Here is a 20,884-nt window from a genome sequence, read left to right on the forward strand (position 1 = left end):
CTAGAACGGTATTTGACACATCCCCCTCTTGTTGATAACTATCGAACGAAATAAGAGCTTGAGACGACTGAAAAAAGTCTAGCTTACATATATAACGATCTTCAATTTGGTTGATTTGACACTATTACCTTTTCGACAAATTTGCGCAACCTGGCTGTAAATTTGGGTAAGCCATCATCAAGGATATCATTGAAGTTCTAAAAAATCATATACAGAAAACAAGTTGAACATAATCATTTATTTTTCAAACTTATTAATTTTTTATGAAAATAAATTTGTAATCCTGGTATGTTCTGCTTCTGATGGGATTGTCGTTGTCATTTAATAGCCTGAAAAAGGAAATAAAATAGATTAGTGAAGAGTGGGATATAGACGATATTTCATACATATATATTGTACGAAACAATATCATTAATTCGTATACTTTAACTTCTAATTCGTTTCGTTCAGGAATAGTCACATGTTAAACTATATTTTTGTAGGTAGAGAGAAAACGGCGGATGGCACAAAGCATATTGCACAGCAACAGGCATACTGCACGGTTATTTTTGGAATATCTAAAACCCGATATACTTTGTGATGTCATGTAATGAATTTCATTATATTGTTAATAGTTTAATAAAAAAAAATCTATGATCGATTATTTCAAGAAAAAAAATCTTCAAATACATAAGATGTATAAAAAAAGGGAAAAAATGAAATAACAAATAATATCTTTTATGGTCTGGGAGAAAATATTATATATATGAATTTCCAATTGTCAAATTCAAATTACGATTTTAATACAAATATGGTCAGAAATTAATAATATAACAATTACATGTATAGCCTATTTATCAATACAAAGAAGTATATCCTTTTATGTTACCTCCTATACATTTCCAGGAATACGATTGGTTAAAAGCGTCCGCGTGCAAACCGTGTATATTTGATATTAGGTTAGTAGGGAGGCGGGGCTTATCTCATACACGGTTAGTAGTGGAGTTACGTCCCTTTATATTCCTTATTAGGTAAGAAGGGGGCGGGGCTTATTTCATACACGGTAAGTAGTGGTGTTATGTCCCTTTATAAAAAACAAAACGGTACTGAGAAAAAATCACAAGTCAAATCTAAGACTTAAAAAATGGTACTTCGCAAGATCTGGTTTGCGCTAATCCAGTTTTAATTAGCGTGGGGCACTGTCTTCCTGCGGATAAGTGTTCCAGTGTACTAGCACTCTAAAGTCCTGCAACTACGGTAGGCTAGCACAAAGCAGTCAAAATTTACATACACCCTTTGGTTTTTTATTTATTTTATTTTATTTTATTTCACTTTTCTTTTTTTCTAGTACATACAAAACATCCCACTAATTATTTTTGCAAAACGCACATACACAAATTTAGGCTTATTGTGGTTTATACATGATATTTGGCATATAAATTCACATACACAATTTGGCATATCAAAATTATCCGCTCTTTACTTGGCTGCTGGTGTACCAGGACAACGTTGCTGCCGTTCACTGCTGTTTGCTTGGCCAAGCTTTCCTCCTGTTCCTACTTCCGGTGGCTCCATGTTTAATAATTATTTATTTATTTTGTTTTATTTTATTTTTATTTTTATACAAAATTATTTCTATATTATTTTATTATATTTATTTTTATATTCTTTTATTCTTTTTTATTATTTTATTATCTACTTATCTTAAAATGTTTACTTTTTTTATTCATTTATTTATCCAAATTTTTGCTTTTTAAATTTTTGTTTTTATTAAACTTTCTTATCATTCTAAATTATTTAAATTACCACATGGTAAAAATATAAATTATTTAATGCCCAAAAAGGCGCAAGCCAGGGCCGACCGTGCAAGGGCTGTATAGCCAGTCAAGGTCGTTAAAAACTTCCATTTGTTGTTGAGAAAAAATCTTAAAAGTTCCATCAGACGAAGAAATTGATGATTAAGATTGAAATAAGTTCATAAAACACATTTAAACCTTACAAGTCGTTATTGTTGGCATCTGTTTTTGTAGGATCAATGGAAGTATTTTCTTAGTGCTAACAGTTTTGAAGACTTGCTCATTTTGAGAATCACTAGTCTTAATTTCACACGTTAAGAAAATCGGTAAGATAATTTCGTTACATAGTGTGCTAGTGACCTAATACGATATATGGGGTCAATCCCCATATGGAGTTTACTGACCCCATATATACCGTATTAGGTCACTAGCACACTATGTAACTAATATTATCGACCTCATACAAAGACTATAAAATAGGGGCGAAAGATACCAGAGGGACATTCAAACTTATAAATCGAAAATAAACTGACAACGCCATGGCTAAAACTGAAAAAGACAAACAGACAAACAGACAAACAATTATAGTTCACATGACACAACATAGAAAACTAAAGAATACGCAACACAAATTGTATATTAAATGAAAAAAAGCAGTCAAACTGTGATTTTGATTGAAAAATTGAAAACAACAAGTTATAAATTGCATGCGTCTGAACTTTTGAATACTAGCAGATGTTATTTTCAAATATTACAATGACTATGGCTTATCAATATGTTTATTGTACTTAATATTTTATATATCGACGTTGGTACATTTTACTTTTGAATAAGGCTGTTATTTTTATGGATACATAAAGTATGTTCTTCAGCTTTCATGATGTGTTAGTTTGTTTTGTTGAGGCACTTTGTATTTTAAATCATTGGAAATAAAGAGGCAACAGATTTTCACAAATACGTGCTATGTCGATAAAATAATTGTTTTAAAAAAAGATCCACACACAAATAGTAAAAGGACAAATACAATGGGCCCACCTATTCCACACGAACTCACTGTAAAAAACACAAATATATGTCGAAAATTAAAGTCCGCTGTAAAAAGAAACACCACAAAGAGACTTACAAAACGGAAAAAGCGTTTATCCATCAAATATTGAAAAAAAAGCTTTCAACTGAAATGAATATTAAAATAGTAGTATAATTTACTTACAAAAGTTATTCTCACAAATATACATAAATGTATTGGAGCACACTTCGTCATTCCACGTTCCTTTAGACAACATGATAACGCAATCTTCGTTTCCTCCATGATTGTTTGGTTCACTTTTGTTGTAGTTTTTATACTTTACCAGCTGTTGATCATATGACCATCGGAATTCACCTTCCTTTAAATCAATAAGACCAATCCAGTGAGGAGAACCTATTTACAACGAAATTAAACAAACGCAAATAAAAAAAAATGATGCATGCTGACTTTTCAAAGATGGTCATGATACTATATCTTATATCAATTTCTAAAATAATGATAAAGCACTTTTATCACACATAACCGTTTTGTCCCAGAGATTTATTATAAAAGCAATTTAGAAAATGTTTGTATTGTCGAATATCGGAAGAATAAATGACTAGCGTTATGCCTACACTGTAAAACTGGTTTAAATGAGGGTAGTAAAAAATGAGGTTCTGAGCCTCTGAATTACTTAATGAATGGCTATTATTTATTTATAATTTATCGAACCGTAAAATTAAGGTTTGAGTTTTTACATTGAATAATCCGGGAAGCACCGAATAAGGCACTTTTTTTTACATTATTTATTTTTGCAATAACAACGTACACATATGTTGGCGTATTATTATATAACGTCAGAATGTGCGTGTCCCCAGACAAATTGGCGACATTGAAAATAAAAGTAATACAATTGACCAATCAGAATACAGTAAATACACCACATTTATTTATTAAAATATATATATGGAGGAAAGTTCAAAGCATCAATGCGCATGTAATTTAATTTTCTAAATATATGGATACTTGAATGAAAAATCACGAGTCCATAACCAATCCTATATGGGCGTTTTTCAATAAAAACGTATTTTCTTGTCCCAGCCACTTAAAAAAAATGTGTTTGATCTTTGCAAGTAATTTTTTGTGCAGTCAGTACATTGAATTAGATTTAACATTTTTAAGCAAAGAAACAGTTTATTTTTAGAGGGATTGATAAGATATTGACTCCTGAATGGTTTAAAACAACCAAAATGACATGTCCCTAGACCGCCTGTTCAACATTCATACTCTAAAATATCGTAAAAAATGAAAAAAAAAATGTTATTTTTACTTTACATATTAAGTTCTTTAATAACTCAAAAGTATGTTCAGAGCCAACATATTTTAATAAACAGCTTTCAATATAGGATTTTTAATTTCAGAAGGTGTGTCCCTCACAAAATGTCCACTACGAAACGAAGTCATTCAAATTTGCCAATTAACAGTTTTATAAAATCAATGTAATATTTGTTTGCAAGAGATATAAACATTAGGGTCTTACAAAAGAAGTGGTGCTTTTATAACGGCAATTAAATCGTTGGCAAGAAAAATTGAGCACATCAAATGGACCAGAGTGATACCGTATTTTTGTTAATGTCCACTACGAAACGGGTGAAATCTCCTTCAGTATCTGGTTTTAAAATTATGACAAAAAATATCAGTGTACAGCTTAATTAATTCTTTAATGAATACAATCAGTCTTGTTACTATTGCAATATAGGGATTGTGGGGAAAAAAATAAAACATGCGAATATGTCCCCTACGAAACGGTCCCCTACGAAACAAGTATGGGAGAAAAACGTTTCGTAGTGGACACTACCACTACTCTGCAGTCTTTTTTTAATCTTTTTTCAATTATATTCGTGCAAAACAAATAACAAGGGTTAGTTTCATGTAATTTTTATTATGTTTGAATAAACATACATGTATAATAACGTTGATGTCAACTACGAAACTTTTTGTCCACTACGAAACGGGTTTGTCCACTACGAAACGCATAAAAATGTCCACTACGTAACATGAGTTGTACAAGTACTGTCTAATCTTTATCGATAAAAATGGTTTTCCAATTCAGAACAAAATGAGATTTTTCTAGTATTTAAAGTAAACAAACTGGAATGTCTATAGGGAACATTTACAATTGCAAAACATTTGTGTGTTTAGAAGAAGTTTCGTAAGGGACAAAAGTCCCATACGAAACAGTACACAAATTATGAAAATAATATCATTTTAATGAATATTTAAGATTGCACTTTTTGTTTACAAGCAGGTCTACAATAGAGGTATTCAAAATAACTTGTAAAATTAAATTTTAGACAAGTTGATTTTCAATTTTTTGGGGGTCTGAAAGTTACGCTTTTAATGAAAAACGCCCTTATATACCAATACATACTCTTTGTATTTGATTTCTATTCTTATTCTGTTTTGTTCGATTTGATATTTTCTTCTATTTAAATAGCTTTTGTTTTGGGGTGTTTCGGTTAAGGTTTAATTACCAAGGCTTTTCCTCATCAGGTATTCCAAGCCTCTTAGATATTAAAATATTCAGTTCAAAGGGAAGTATCCATGTGCATGCATTTATTTAATTTCCTGGATATCGGGATACTTAGCGTAGGATTGATGCAAACATATTAAATTTTTAGATAGCGTAATAACTATATTATAATCCAAACTTGATAATTTCTTATCAGAAGGAATCTACCTCTATTATGATTATAGATTATGTCATGAAAAAATTGCAGGAAATTAATAAAACCAATATATTTCAATATGGATCCGAACGTGAACCTTGCATTGCACTACGAAAACAATGATTGAAATTATGTGAAGAGAAAAGGAGAGCCGTGGACGTAGAATTTTGCATTATTTTATTAACTAAAAACTAATAGAATGTAACGGAAGCCGATCGTAATTACAACGTTATTTCGACATAACATGTTGTAATGACGACAACACTATGTCGTTTTAACGACATCGCTATGTCGTTTTAACGATGTCGCTATGTCGTAATAACGAAATCGCTATGTATATAAAAGAATATGTATTATTGCCAAGAGACTAAATGACACAGAAATTAACAATTATAGGTCATCATAATGCCGCTAATAATTAGAAAAGCCCCAACATATAGTCAGCTATAAAAGAGGGACGAAAAATACCAGTGGGAGAGCCCCCGAAATGCTGTGTGGCAGACAGTGTTATTAATTAATTATAAGCTCCCTTGGTAAAACTCCAAATTTCATATTTAATGTATTTCATTGATAAATAATTTACATGAAGCTTAATAAGAATATATTTGTTAATTGCATAGCTTTTGCTATTTGAATTCATTGGTTAATTGATTTATTCATATTGTAAAGTTTAATATTTGTATCGTCGCAAAATCGTTGTTTACCTTCTTTGGTTACCTTCTGTGAGAAACTTATATATTTTACAGATCCCATTGAAGATAATTAAGTTACCGTCCGCGGAAGGGCAGTATAGCTAGTCAATTGAATAAAGATAAAAAAAAAAAAGTAGAGCTAGTCAATTTGTCTTCTTGAACCTGTACACCTTGAAAGAATTATAAGTCATATTATATGAGGACTGACATTCGATCCTCCAAAGGCAAGCAAAGCTTTCCACCTCCTTTTAAGAAAGCGCAAACTACATGCCTTACTGTAATAAGGATGAATTGAAGTTTTGATTGCTCTTTTTCTACTTTGAAACGTTGGACACGATGTTCCTTCAACCTCTAGGATTTAAAACAGAATCTTCGAAATTTCATCCGCAAAACAAAATAAAAATGTTAAAAAACACGAACCAATATTAAAACAAATTCAATATATGTTTCAAATTATGTTTTTACAGCTCTTGATCATATACTAAGTAATATCTAGTAATTTTGAGGATCAGATTAACAAAGCTATGTGGAAAAAAAAACGGATGTCCAACGTTACATTTATGAAAAACTGTTTTCACTCTTATGTATAGTAATCCTATTTCTTATTCTCTGATCTTTTTGATTCTTGGCAGGAACAACGACATGTGTCGGTTCTTTGTGGCGTTAAAGCCGTTATTTTGCCAAATTTTATTTGACTCGGTGGCTTCATATTAAGCTGGAATAAGAAAATGTCCAACGACGTTTTTCGTTAACTCATCGACTGAAAGTGAATTTTGTAAGAAGATATAGCAGAAAATGAATAAAAAGAGTAAGACAATGAATACTATCTAACAAAAGTACAAATATTTGCCTCATTGTTCGTGAGGTCAAATATTGCTGATTCAATAAAATCTTCTCTACACAGTCGTTTTTCAAACGGTAGCCATTTTTTCCAAGTTGATATTTCATTTTTCAAAGCAGTTAACGCGTATTTTATATAATTGATCAAAACAAAAGTTAGATACACGAAGAGTAAAAAATGCCAAGATTGTTTTCTTATTAACTACATACATTGTATTTGGGTCTTAAAGGAATAAAATACTTCCACACCTTACAAAACGGTAGGTTATTTGTCCAAAAATCCGAAAAACGCCAATTTCCGTCGTTACATGTGCTGAAATTTCAATTAAATGTTCATGATAATTAAAACAAATCGTGTTGTGAAAGGAAAAAGAGGTTGATGATTGCATCCGAAAAACAAAGGATAGCGCATGTTGCTATAGACTCCAACCGGTGACATAGGTTCGACACAGGTTAAATATTGCAATTTTTATTAATCGTTTATAGCTTTTAACGATTTATTTAAAATAATGGTGAAATGGGGAAAAAATCTCTTTACATGAACTTCGTCCAACTTTTACAAAGACAAATTGGAGACACCAAGACATACAGTCCTCTAAATGTAAAATGCGAATTAAAATTGATGTTGTGGAAGTACTCCGAAATAGATCATTTAAAGTCGTCACTTCAGTAAGGTGCAATAACCAATATTAAAAGACTTATACCAGTTCACGGAATGTTTTACTTCGCGATTTGTCCTGCTATTCATGTTATAACTGTCATGATGAAATCAATTCCTGTACTAGCAAAGCCGGAACTTTTCGTCAATATTAACTTGTGCATGAAATGGAGGTAACTGAAAGACAAATCCCAAACAGCGACGAAAACCGTTTCATCGAATTAATAAAATCCCGGGATTATATAAGCCGTTTTTGCGGACGATCCAGGAGTAGATTACTATATTTTAAAATGTATATTAGAAGTTAAACACTATAGATGACTTGGGGAAATAATTCTCAAGCCAAGGTTCAAGTAATTGAAGGGGTGTATTTTGACAACTTATGTGCCAGGGAAAATACAATTCTATTCAAATTTAACCAAGCTTAGGTAAAAATGTTCGATTTGCTAGCAGAGTGTCAGATATATTTGTATTGGGGTTGAATTAAGATATAGAAATTTTACAATGACAGATGATATGCACCTTGAAAGTTAAACACCATATGATAAAAGTTTCGTACATCTAAAAAAATTTTTTTTATGGAAAACCGTACCACATCTTCCTATATCTACTATCGCCACATCTTTCCTTCCTACATTACTTTCAACAGTAATGCATTTTTAGCTGAAATGACTTTTAAAAAGGGTATACATCTTTAAATCGATTTTCACAACTTGAGGTAATTTATGATAAAATGACATCACAAAACGAACAGAACCAGAATCAACCAACATATAGAAAAACGAATAAAACTTGCAAAAATTAATCGAAGTCAAAATCCTCTTCGACGCTCTTTTTAAGTGTAACGTCGGGTTGCAGAAACATCGTGCCCAACGTTTGATAGTAGAAAAAGAGCAATCCGTACTTTAATTTACCCTTATTACGACAAGCCATTTAGTTTGCGCTTTTTTAAAGGGAGGTGGAAGGCTTAACTTGTCTGTGTGGACTCAATGCCAGTCCTCATATAATTCAACGTATTATTATTCCAACAAATAACTTAATACTCTGAAATATCAGGCCTCATATGATTTGACTCATAATTCTTCCAACATGTACAGGTTCAAGAAGACACATTGACTAGCTCTACTGCCCTTCCGCGGACGGTAACTTAATAATCTATAATGGGATCTGTAAAATATATAAGTTTCTCACAAAGGTAACCAAAGACGGTAACCAAAGATTTTGCGACGATACAAATATTAAACTTACAATATAAATAAATATATTTAACCAATGAATTCAAATAGCAAAAGCTATGCAATTAACAAATATATACTTATTAAGCTTCATGTAAATTATTTAACAATGAAATACATTAAATATGAAATTTGGAGTGTCACTTTTATACAAAACAAACAGGAATTTAAAAAAAAAATGAGTAAAAATAACATAGTGATTACCAAAATTAACAAGTCAATAAAAACAGATTATGGCTTACATCCATGGCATTTAATCTTTGGTTGAAAGTTATATCATGGCAATCGTAAAACTTCTCAACACCATGAAAAACACTAAAAATTACAAAGAGAAAGCAACAACATCTAACTCTTTAAAAACATAATGAAGGGAAAGCAAAACAAACCCAGAGAGTGAACGCATATGCTCCGGATTTATATGAGATACACACCGTCGTAATAGTGTACATGTTTGACGACATCATGCTCTATTTGAATTCGTAATGCATGAAATCTTGTTGATTTCATAATTTCAGTGAAATTTCATTAAATTTAGGGTAAAACTTTTCCCTTCTTGCAGCTATCCCTTTGGTAGGTACTAGTATGTGTTGACAGGTGCTCCGTAAAAAAAGAAGTTTAATAAGTGATTTACTGTATGAGATACATATTTTATAAAATTCACATACGGCTACACATGCTACATGAGATGTGATGATAACAGTTATATTATTGTAAGCTCATATTGACAGATTCAAAGTCCCTTCTGCAATGCATACATTGAAATTAATACCTGCAATTTGTGATTTTAACCAAGCATTTTCTGAACCATCGTCTATCTTCACAAGGTGGCCACCAATATGTTTACATTTTCGCTGGAATGCAAAAAATTACACAATAACCGTTCACGGAGTAAAATTTCATCAGACGTACCATATAATTTTGTTCGTCACGCGGGTTTTGGCTTAAAAGGACTACTTATTGGTTGTCGAATCAAATCGCTACAAAAGCCAAGTCATTTACTGATGGGGGAGGTGGGGGGATCGGGGCGGAGTGTTAAATGGTGATTTGTAATTTAATAAGGTTCTCCGTGAGAAAAAGAAGGCAAGTCCACCATTCAACCACAAAATCAAGAACTAATTAGGGGACTATATATATAGCTTCCAATTTATATGCCGAGGATTTTAATGTAAACAACTTGTCTTTACAAACGCTGTAATAAAATGAACGAGTCATTGTTATTAGAATGTTTTTTTTTGTGCTCCATTGCAGGTTTTCCCCAGTGTTAGATCTAATTTCCTGATGCACGTAGACTACATTTTTGATAAGTTTCCTTGCATTGTTTGTATAAAAGTTTACTCAAGCTTTATTAATAAGATTGACATCTTCAAATAATACAAATATGCATAGTAAACCCTGTATATATTATATATTTCAGTTTGACTGGAAGTTATCACAAGTACAATAGTACAATATACTAACAAAGCATGCAAGCTTACTTAAGTCTTGCTCTACATGCATAAGGAACTTAGCAGTAAAGAAGATGCAAGTAAGAGTAATAGCATTTCAATTTAAAGGGCCGGGACCAGAATGAAATTTGACAAAAAAATTCCGGACAGGAGTTTTGAGTAAAACAGTACAGAGGGCACATTTAACAAAAATAAGACGGGATGAAGGTTTATATTTAAAAAGGGTCAGGATAATTTAATGAAAAAAATGCAGAACAGAATAGTCAGTAAGACATGTTGATTTATCGTTTGTTGCTGTACGTTCAGTTGCATATATTTCATGCATGTTCAGGACAAGAACAAGTTTGCAACAACTACAATAGCTGCTTGTAGTTTGTTGTTATTTGTGTATTATTGTCATCTTGTTTATTTCCTTTTGTTTCATATTTTTACATCAGACTCAGACTTCTCTTAAACTGAGTTTTACTGCGTATTGTTGCGCGTTTCTTTTTGTCTACATTGGCTAGAGGTATGAAGGGAGTGTTGAGATCTCAAAAAACATGTTTAACCCGCAATTTTGCGCCTGTCCCAATTCAGGAGCCTCTGGCATTTGTTTAGTCTGTATGATTTTTAATGTTAGTTTCTTTGTATAATTCGGAGTTTAGTATGACGTCTATTAGCACTGAACTAGTATACATTGAAGACCCATTGGTGGACTTCGGCTTTTCTGCTCTATGGTCGAGTTGTTGTCTCTTGACAAGTTGACACATCCACTTGTATTTTTGTCCATGTGATGAGTTAAGCCTTTTTCAACTGATTTTTATAGTTCGTTCTTTTGTTGTACTGTTATACCACTGTCCCAGGTTAGGGGGGGGATCCCGCTAACATGTTTAACCTCGCCACATTATTTATGTATGTGCCTGTCCCAAGTCAGGAGCCTGTAATTCAGTGGTTGTCGTTTGTTTATGTGTTACACATTTGTTTCGTTCATTTTTTTACATAAATAAGGCCGTTAGTTTTCTCGTTTGAATTGTTTTACATTGTCTTATCGGGGCCTTCTATAGCTCACTATGCGATATGGGCTTTGCTCATTGTTGAAGGCCGTACGGTGACGTATAGTTGTTAATGCCTGTGTCGTTTTGTGCCAAATTTAGGACATATTCTATTTTAGGACACCTTTTTTAACCTGACTTAGGATTAAGACATGTCCTAAAACCATCCAAGACATGTTCTAGTCCTAGGACAGTTTAGTTGACACAAACCCTGTTTAAAACACAAACATAACTGTTGTAAAAAGAGTAAGTTTCTAACAAAACAAATAGCCAATGGTTATATTGTTGATGATATATGCCCTAAATTTGGTGCCAAAGTTAGGATATATAACAAGGTGTCTTAGGATAGTCATAAAAGCTATGTTTTAACAATATCTATTTAAAAATACATGTAGATAAAAAGATAATTAAGGTACACGACAGTGACTTATAATGGTTTCTTTTATACAAATTATGGCATGTTTTATAATATTTATGTTTTCTTTTTATTTCATTTTTTGGAAAATTCAATACAAACCAAAAAATCTTCCATGATTGTGTAATTTCATCTAGACTATAATGTATAGGCTTTGCTATATCAACTAAGAACATTTACTAAGGTCTGGCCCCGGCGCCATAAAACTATTTGAGTAAAGTTTTTTTACTCAGCCTGAGAATTTTCTCAATTTTTCTATTCTCAGCAAAATGCACCGCCATAAAAAAAATTTCAGATATTTTCTTACTCAAAGTTAAGAATATTCTTAAATATTTGAGTATAGCCAAAACCATACTTAAGTATATAAAAAAATCTTAAATGTTTTTTTTAAGGTAATTTGAGGTAAAACGACTGAAATATGTCTCATAATTCTGTAAAAGCATATGAAAATTAAAAATGTAAGTTGATAACCCCATCTTTGTTAGTCGATTGTACCATATTAATCTTACCAAATTTTAAAAGATACTACAAAAAAAAACGGCCAATTAAATAGCTTCTCATTGTAGATACTTCTTCACTTTTAACATATCCCGCTTGACGCTTGAATATCTGATCTTTCTTAGAAATTACCCAAATAAACGAGGCGATTAACAGAAAAGAAAATACCCCCCCCCCCCCCCAAAAAAAAAGAAAAAATGTGCAAAAAAAAATAAAGAAAAAAGATTGAAAAATGGGGTGCTAAAATGTACAATTTTCTTATATAAAAATTAAGAATAAGGTAATTCTCGCTACATTGAAGACCTGTTGGTGACCTTCTGCTGTTGTTTTTTCTATGGTCGGGTTGTTGTCTCTTTGACACATTCCCCATTTCCATTCTCAATTTTAAAACGAGTGAAATATTGAACTGGTCGTAATCGGAATTGGTCAATTGATGTACGTAAGCATTTCAATTTCTGTACATCCATAACCATCAGTATTTTGCTCAAAAATCACGATCTTCCATCAGGAGTTAACAAATCTTGAGGTATCATTTCGTCCACTATTACAGACAAAGTCAACCTAACATCCTTCTCCTGCATTGTGTCAGAAATTAAAAAAAAATGCATATGCTTTTTATAACTCAATGGATAGTTTTCATTATAAAACTTGTGTACGATATACTTTTTTCTGAAGAAAATTCTTTAATTTGTTCATATTAAGAAGAAGTTTACATTATTCTAATTGTTTCCTTCAAGGAAGCAATTCCCCGACATATTTTCCGTATGCAAAGTGACCTCCGTGTGACCCATCTCGTAAAAATCCGGTGATCGCAATACGCGTGGGTGTCCTTAAAATAAACTATTATCTGATTGTACATGTTAAACACGTGCTCAATATCCATGCTTTTTTGGTTGATTGTTGACAAACAGGTGACAATCGTTAAACTTCGGCTTCAAAACACGAACTTTAATTACCTGCTATATTTTCACAACACTGACCGATTGAAAAAAAAATTGACGATTATACGAAATTTATGCGAAAAAAAATTTGATCAAATCGTGCACAGAAGACTTAGTTTTTTGATGTTTGTATGCATTGGTTCAAGAACCGGTCACTTGTTTATTATGACTTTAAATAAAATTACAGAATCAAAAAAGTCTGAGCTCACGTTTGCCAGCATGCTTACTACGTCTTATGTTCCAGTTTTGTAAGATCCATAATTCATTGCAATTTAATACAACATATTTTGGTACAAGGGCTGTTTGACTGATACTCGAGGACGGATAATTACATTGTTTTCGATTATTTGGGTTTTTTTTTTTGTTCTCTTCCAATAAATTTTAAATATATGCTCCAAAATAGATGATAGATAGGCATTTTTTTTATATTTTGTTGGACAGTTGGGCTTATCAATGTCTTTTCTCTCTTAAATCTATTTTTACAATTTACTACTGGTACATCAATTAGATTGCAGTACTGGTACCACATATCTACTAAACCAAACACATGTATAAATCAAATATACCAGGGGCTGTGTCAACGAAGCTGTCCTAGGACTAAGACATGTCTTAGGATGGTCTTAGGACACGTCTTAGTCCTAAGTCGGGTTAACGAAAGTCTCCTAAAATAAGATATGTCCTAAATTTGGTCATAAAGTTAGGATATACAATTAGGTGTCTTAGGATAGTCCTAAAGGTTACGTCGTCCTAAAACGTAATAAAAACAACAAATATGGCATAAACTCAATACAAAAAATACTAATACAATATTAAACTATCATTAGATAAAATTAATTAAAAAAAATATTGTTTAATGTTTGTTAAAGATTTAATTGTATTATATTAAATTATTTCGTGATGCCTTTTTTGAAGCCTAAACAATACTATCACCATAAGCAACATACTTTCAAATATGGGAAAAAGTTTACCTCTTTTTTACCTAATCCTGATTCGATACATGTAATGCCTAAGGACAAAACTAGTTTATGTACTAAAATGGCAGCACGAATATCACAAAGTTTTGTGACCATTTACTTTTGTTTTCGTATTAAATTCATTTATATCTTTTATCATATTTAATAACGTATTTATTAGTATTCCGTAAAAACTTTAACTTTTATTTTGCGTTAATTGTTTTCTATATAAGAGTCATCCTCCCTCTCTTTACATATAGGTTTTAAAATACAATTCAATCTATGTCGTACAAATCTCTACATATATTTTCAATTAAATAAATGTGTTATGATGGTCCTAGGACCATCGTAGTTAGGACTGTCCTAAGACAGCTTTGTTTGACATCCTAAGACATGTCTCAGACAAGTCCTAAGACCATCCTAAATAATGTCCTAAGACCTATCTTAGGACATGTCCTAAGATACTTTCATTTACACGGCCCCTGGATTTATATTAATATCAAAGTTACATGTATCTTGAATATTGAAAACGGATTCAAATTATTCACTGGCTTTCATATTGATTTAAAAATATTTGGTTTGTGGTTTTTTTTTTTTTTTTCCATTGTAGATGTGAAAAAAAAGTAGCTCTGCAGGGGTCTGGTTTTCGAAAGTATCATAATATATGTCATAAGATATATTTTAGGACATAGTTTATGATCATCTTATGACTATCATATGATATGTCGTAGGATGTAAATCAAATCTGTCTTAAGAGAGTCATTGCTATGATGCTCTTATGACTGTCATAAGTGAACATTTATTTATTTTAAATAATGTTTAAAAAGTGATAAATATAAAAATGAAAATGAAAAGTATGAACATATTAATTATATTAAACCATTCTTAGTATTTTCGAATATTTTATTTTTTCAATGAACATGAATTTTTTTACAAAAAGGAATTGAAATATGAGTTGATAATTTTGTTTAAATTTAGTATGTAATATATAATAAATCTTGAACAATAAATCTTGAACTTCGCTTTCGTGTATTATCATACATGCATTGTTATTTAGCTGTGAATACTTTTTAGATTCGGTACATCGAGTACCCGCTTAACGTGCCCGTGCACATACGTTAATATAGTACTATTAAATATACTTGGAACAAAATAATATGTATATTTCTTATACAAAACCATGAGTTAGAAAAGAATTCCAGGAGATTCAAATTTTAATTCACGTAGTTGAGAAAAATAAAATCTTTATTATTTAGCTAACTGAGAAACACAACAAATATTTTTATTGCAAATAACATGAAATAATACATGAAAAGTAATTAAACTTTTAGTTCATAATCATAAGACCATCATAAGTCATGTCGCGAGGGGTCTTAAGTTTACGACAAATCGTAACTTGGGACACTTTCGAAAACATATCTTAAGACTATGACATGTCCTAAGACCATCATAAGACATGTCTTAGTCGTAAGATACTTTCGAAAACCAGGCCCCTGTTTCTCTTAAAATTGTCACATGGTGTCTTATGTCGTCTGAATACATAATGTATGTTATTGATCCGTAATAATTATATTTTTAAAATGTTTATTTGGCACGCCATACTCGATAGAAGTGCGGACGTGAAAGAAAGCACTCTTCGAGTAAACGTCAACGAAGATTGCATTTTATCTTTTAAAAAATACAAAATATAGATCTAAATAAAGAAATATATAAAAATATATAAACATATTTATAAGAAGCTACGGGTAAATAACGTTAGTATTTCAAGATCTTTCTCTTATTTATTAGGTTCTATATTTCTTACAATAACACAAATTATTTGCCGACTTTATATTCTGTGGCTTTTTGTCATGCAGGACTGTGGTTACAGATGCTTACTAAATGCTACTTGTCATCTTATCTATCATAGATTCTTTTTATGTTTTACATTATTTCTTAAGAGATAAAACTGCGTTTTAGAGAAGTTTTGTATACGATTTAGTTTTCAAACAACTATTTTACCACTTACATCACTGAGAAAAAAATACTCAGCTGAGAAAAAAATACTCAGCTGAGAAAAAAGATTCTCAGCTGAGAATATTCTCAACGTTGAGAATATTTTTTTATGGCGGATAAAAAAGTTCTCATTCTTAGCTGAGTAAAATAATTCAGTCTGAGAATATTTTTTTACTCAGCAAAAAAAAGTTTTATGGCGCCGGGGCCTGGGTCTTTCTTTGTTTTTGAGAAGACTCACGATTCAATCTTTCTAATCCAAAACTCAGTGTAATTCAGATACATTCAGACACAAAATTGTGGCTATATATCTTATTACTTTCAATTACTTGTAATTGAAAAAATCTAAATTACACATTGCATTACATTACTTGAGAAATTGTAATTAATTAAGGCGAATTAGTTTTGGCATTTTACTACTTAACATACGGTTAATTCAAGGCAAGGCAATCACTAACAAAGTGATACAATATCATAATAAGTTGACTACTTGACAAGAAAAATGCATCATGCCTTAAATACCTTTCCATTTAAGTCAGTCTGTCAATTAGAAACATTTGTGTACGGATACTTTATCAGAAACATGGCAATGTCCAATTGCAACAACAATTAAACTGAATACTAGTTAGTGGCCACACATAATGTGTACGAAAGATCCCTGTAGATTTTAGGTCATTCCATTTTAGGCCTATGTAATCAAAACCTAAAAAAGACCAACACTTTAACACAATACTTTGGATTACAACATAACAGGGATATAAAGTTTCTATGTTGCGAGACGAATGTCATTAGTTGGAAATTCACCACGTTTAAGATTTACGTCATTGTTACTAAACATATCAAAATATGTGCTTATACAAGTCATCAAGTTTATATTCTTTCACTTTTGCATTTTTCCAAACAATTTAAGAGTTGAAATATTAGGCACATTAAATTTTGTCTTACCTCAGCATCAAACCAGGATTTAACATCGTCACCAAAATAATAGCAATGACCACTGTATTTCCGCCATTGTTTTTCTGTATAAGATGTATTTTATAATAAGATAACTACAGTTATGCGATCATAATGAAATCTTTTCAGCTACAATAACTTTAAGCGCAGGTAACTTCATTTCTCGATAGTGATATTATAGAACAATATTATTTTTATTTTTTTATTTTTTTGTTATCTTTAATGTTAACATGAATTCTCTGTAAGAAAAGAGAGAGTATGAAAATATTTGGCCAGATTTTTTTTATTACTTTTCTTAAGTTTAAATGGTCCAAATTAACAATCAAACACAAAAAAAAAAAACAATAAAAAAAAAACTGAATAGTCTGGTTTCCGAAGGGATACATTACACAAGGGTCACAGTTTGGTAATCTCTGACTCTAATTTCGAGTGCACGCCTGTCTTAAAAACTGGGAAAAAAGCAAGGCAAGCAGGGATGACACCAATTAGAAAGGTAAAGGTACATTAACACCAAGCTTAACTTGCAATTATATTTAAACCCATGTGGTAACTGTAGGATCAACGTGACTAGACATGTAACACTTTTTATACTTGTAGATGGGGTGGGAGGGCAAATGTACACCCAAACTTACCTTGTAATGTATAAACCCTTGGGGTTACTGTAGCTCAGTGACACAAAACAAGTACTAGTAACATTTAAAATTTCTAAATATATTTCCTCAAATTCAAACTTTGTAAATAATATGGTTTACAGTTATATCAAATCAATTAAAATTAATCAAGTTCAGTTATAAAAGAATCATCACATGCATGTCATTAAAAAAAATTGAACTGTACTATTATAATTGTTGACTTATTTTCATATTTTTTATTTAAAATTACTTCGTCTGTCTCATAGGGGTCTACGTTTAGCCAAAGGGTTTATTTCAACAATTTTTTGATAATCAAATGATGTGAATTTGTTATTAAATGACAGGACTTTGCTTCATAAAATGTACTCTAATATTTGTCTTAATGCCGAACAAAAGTAAAATCTTAACTGAAGTGTACAGAAATTTTAGGTCCGTTAAAAAGCAAATTACTTGTTGCCCATTCTAACCCAATTATTAGGTTCCTTGATCTTTTTTTAATATTTTTCTGTTATTTAAAATAAAATTAACTGTATCAATTTTCTTGCACCAGATGCGCATTTCGACAATACATGTCTCTTCAGTGATGCTCGTGGCCAAAATATTTGAAATCCAAAGCTTATTTAAAGGATGAAGAGCTATAATCCAAAAGGTCCAAAAAGTATAGCCAAATCCGTGAAAGGAATCAGAGCTTTGCATGAGGGAGATACATTCCTTAATTTATAATTATTTCTAAAAAGATATCGACCAAAGTCAATGTACTTTTGTAACACATTCATTTGACCATTTATTTTGCAGCTATTTGCTACTTTAAATAAGTTAACTCATTTGCATTCCGTTTACAACGCACCAGAAACATATTTGTATATGATAAACATATTCTTGGTTATTATTAGAACGGACTGTACCTACAATTTCAATAGTTATTTTTATCGCGTAATAGAATAACGGAAGTATTATATCCCTTCATTTTATCCAGTGGTTTAAGGAGAGAAAATAACAATTGAAAAAATATGTGATTTCAAAAACAAACAAAGAAAAGCATTGAAAGGGGGGAACACATTAAAAAACGAACAAGGGACAAAGACAAGTAAATGATAAGTAACAGATATGGGAACATACGCACTACAAGGTAATCGAACTCACCAAGCCAATACTTTATATCAGAGACAAGAAATAAGAACAAAAACCATTAAAAGGCATTAATGCATTAAAAGAAGTGTTGTCAAATCGAACATTTTTGCCTAACCGGTTACTCGGATGATCGTTCGTCTGATTAACCCGTTTACCGGGAGTTTAGGTTGAATTTTGAAAGCCTTATCCGTAGTATTCGACACATGTACCGTTTTTATGATACAATAATTTGAAGTTTGTCCCTTAGCATTATAGGGCTTGTATTAGAGTATTCTTGGCGAAGTTTGACTTATAATTTCCAATTCTGCACTGGTGATTGTAATAACTTCAGACTGACACGATAACAATCTTCTTGATCTTGTCGAATTAAAAATGTCTGAAACCGATGATTTTTTTCATTTTCTCTTCATGTCTTAGAGATTTATGTGCAATGTTTCCATTTGAAACAATAAAGCGTGTTACTCGTACCATCGATTAAAAATGAATTACATTCACGTTGATTACCATTTAACAAATTTTGAGAAACGTTAAAGTATGACACAGCTTTGCACTATGGAGGTTGTATATTCGCATGTAGGTCTACGCAACACTAGATCAAAAAATAAATACTGAATACTAGTATGTCAATCGTGCAGATATACACATTCTTTTAAAAGTTCTATTTAATGTTTGTATTTTTTTTAACAATAGCCATCAACATACCGGATATTAGATCTGTCAAATTAATTACCAGGATGTAAATTTTTAAATAGAACAAAAATGGTAATGATTTAAATATACATTTATATCAAATCTATTAAAATTGAAAAAAAGTTAAATTAACCAGACAGCGTTTTTGGTATTAAATATTCGGTCCTTCCTAGGGTTAACCGGTTTACCATTGACAGTACTAACTAAAAGCGAATAAGTAAGGAATAAGGAATAAATAACCAACTTAACAACAATAACCAAACAAAGGTCTTTGGAATTTCAAATTGCTCATGTTTCATATACATAACGCACGAATATTGTTTCCTCATTAACACATTTTTAAGATAAGTGTATAAAAAATCCAAGTCAGGCTTGCCCATTGAAATGAAAACCTACATATTTATAGGAATAATAACATACACACTAATTAATCACAATCACACGATACGTTTTATATAAAAGAAAACAATTTTGAGAGATGTGTGTCTGCATTAAAGTCAACTTACTTGCTAAATTTGTTTCCATGGATTTTAAATCAGTATCAAGCCCTAGAACTTTTTTCCCGAGATCAGCATGTAAAGTTTTGAGCTTTTGTCTTACAGTTTCAAACTCTTTCTTAGCCTTGCTTGAAAGACATGGCAGTGAGGAGACATCAGATGTTGCCAGGGTCAGAATAACAACGAAGGTTAACACATACATTGCTAAGAAAACATTCAAAGGAAAGTATTTTACAGTTATATAAAAAAAAACGTTATCAATATAAATCACATTACTAAATATATTGATAAGTGATTGGATTCTTTTAACTTGTCTGACATTATTTCGTGTTAATTTGACTTTTAAAAATATAAATCTCCTTTGTTCTTTTGCATGCGACATGCAATTTACATGTGGGAAAATTGTCACTGTTTTCGTATTTTTATACCATTCACCATTAAATACAGAGTCAGTGCATGTTTCGAAAAAAAAATGTTTTCTTCATTTAAATACACATTTGTATCTAGACAAACTCATTGTTTTTCCGCTGGGACAGGTTTACTATAAGGAGTAGGCTTTTATATGTACTGTTCAAGAATTAGTGATACTTTATGTATTTATGTTACCAAAAATATTGATAAACAATATTTGATAGTTTCTCGCATACGTGAATACTTAACTAAATAATTCTAAAATTACGAATCTTATGCGTAAATAGTTGTTTTTGAAATTAAAAAGGGACAAAGTTAAGATAGACACGAATTTAAGACCATTTGAGAGCATCTGACAT

At 31.2% G+C, this 20,884-nt stretch overlaps 1 protein-coding gene across 1 annotated transcript; it reads right to left on the reverse strand.

Moving 5' to 3' along the window:
* Positions 1 to 219: 219 nt before the first annotated feature.
* LOC143059555 (perlucin-like protein) lies at positions 220 to 20,322 on the reverse strand. Its single transcript, XM_076233074.1, has 5 exons — positions 20,124 to 20,322; positions 17,156 to 17,229; positions 9,705 to 9,786; positions 2,986 to 3,195; positions 220 to 329 (listed from the first exon to the last, which is right to left on the reverse strand). The coding sequence occupies exons 1-5, from the start codon at positions 20,314 to 20,316 to the stop codon at positions 322 to 324; spliced, it is 567 nt and encodes a 188-aa protein (XP_076089189.1). The 5' UTR covers positions 20,317 to 20,322; the 3' UTR covers positions 220 to 321.
* Between the last annotated feature and the right edge of the window lie 562 nt (positions 20,323 to 20,884).

Source organism: Mytilus galloprovincialis, chromosome 14 (genome assembly GCF_965363235.1).
Source record: "Mytilus galloprovincialis chromosome 14, xbMytGall1.hap1.1, whole genome shotgun sequence".
Taxonomy (NCBI): Eukaryota; Metazoa; Mollusca; class Bivalvia; order Mytilida; family Mytilidae; genus Mytilus; species Mytilus galloprovincialis.

What these genes read in the sequence shown, in the direction of transcription:
- LOC143059555 (XM_076233074.1), bottom strand. Translation starts at nt 20,316, where the DNA reads ATGTATGTGTTAACCTTCGTTGTTATTCTGACCCTGGCAACATCTGAT. An exon ending in CATGGAAACAAATTTAGCAA is followed by an intron (nt 17,230 to 20,123) that starts GTAAGTTGACTT and finishes CATCTTATACAG; the next exon opens with AAAAACAATGGCGGAAATAC. An exon ending in GTTAAAATCACAAATTGCAG is followed by an intron (nt 3,196 to 9,704) that starts GTATTAATTTCA and finishes CGTTGTAAATAG; the next exon opens with GTTCTCCTCACTGGATTGGT.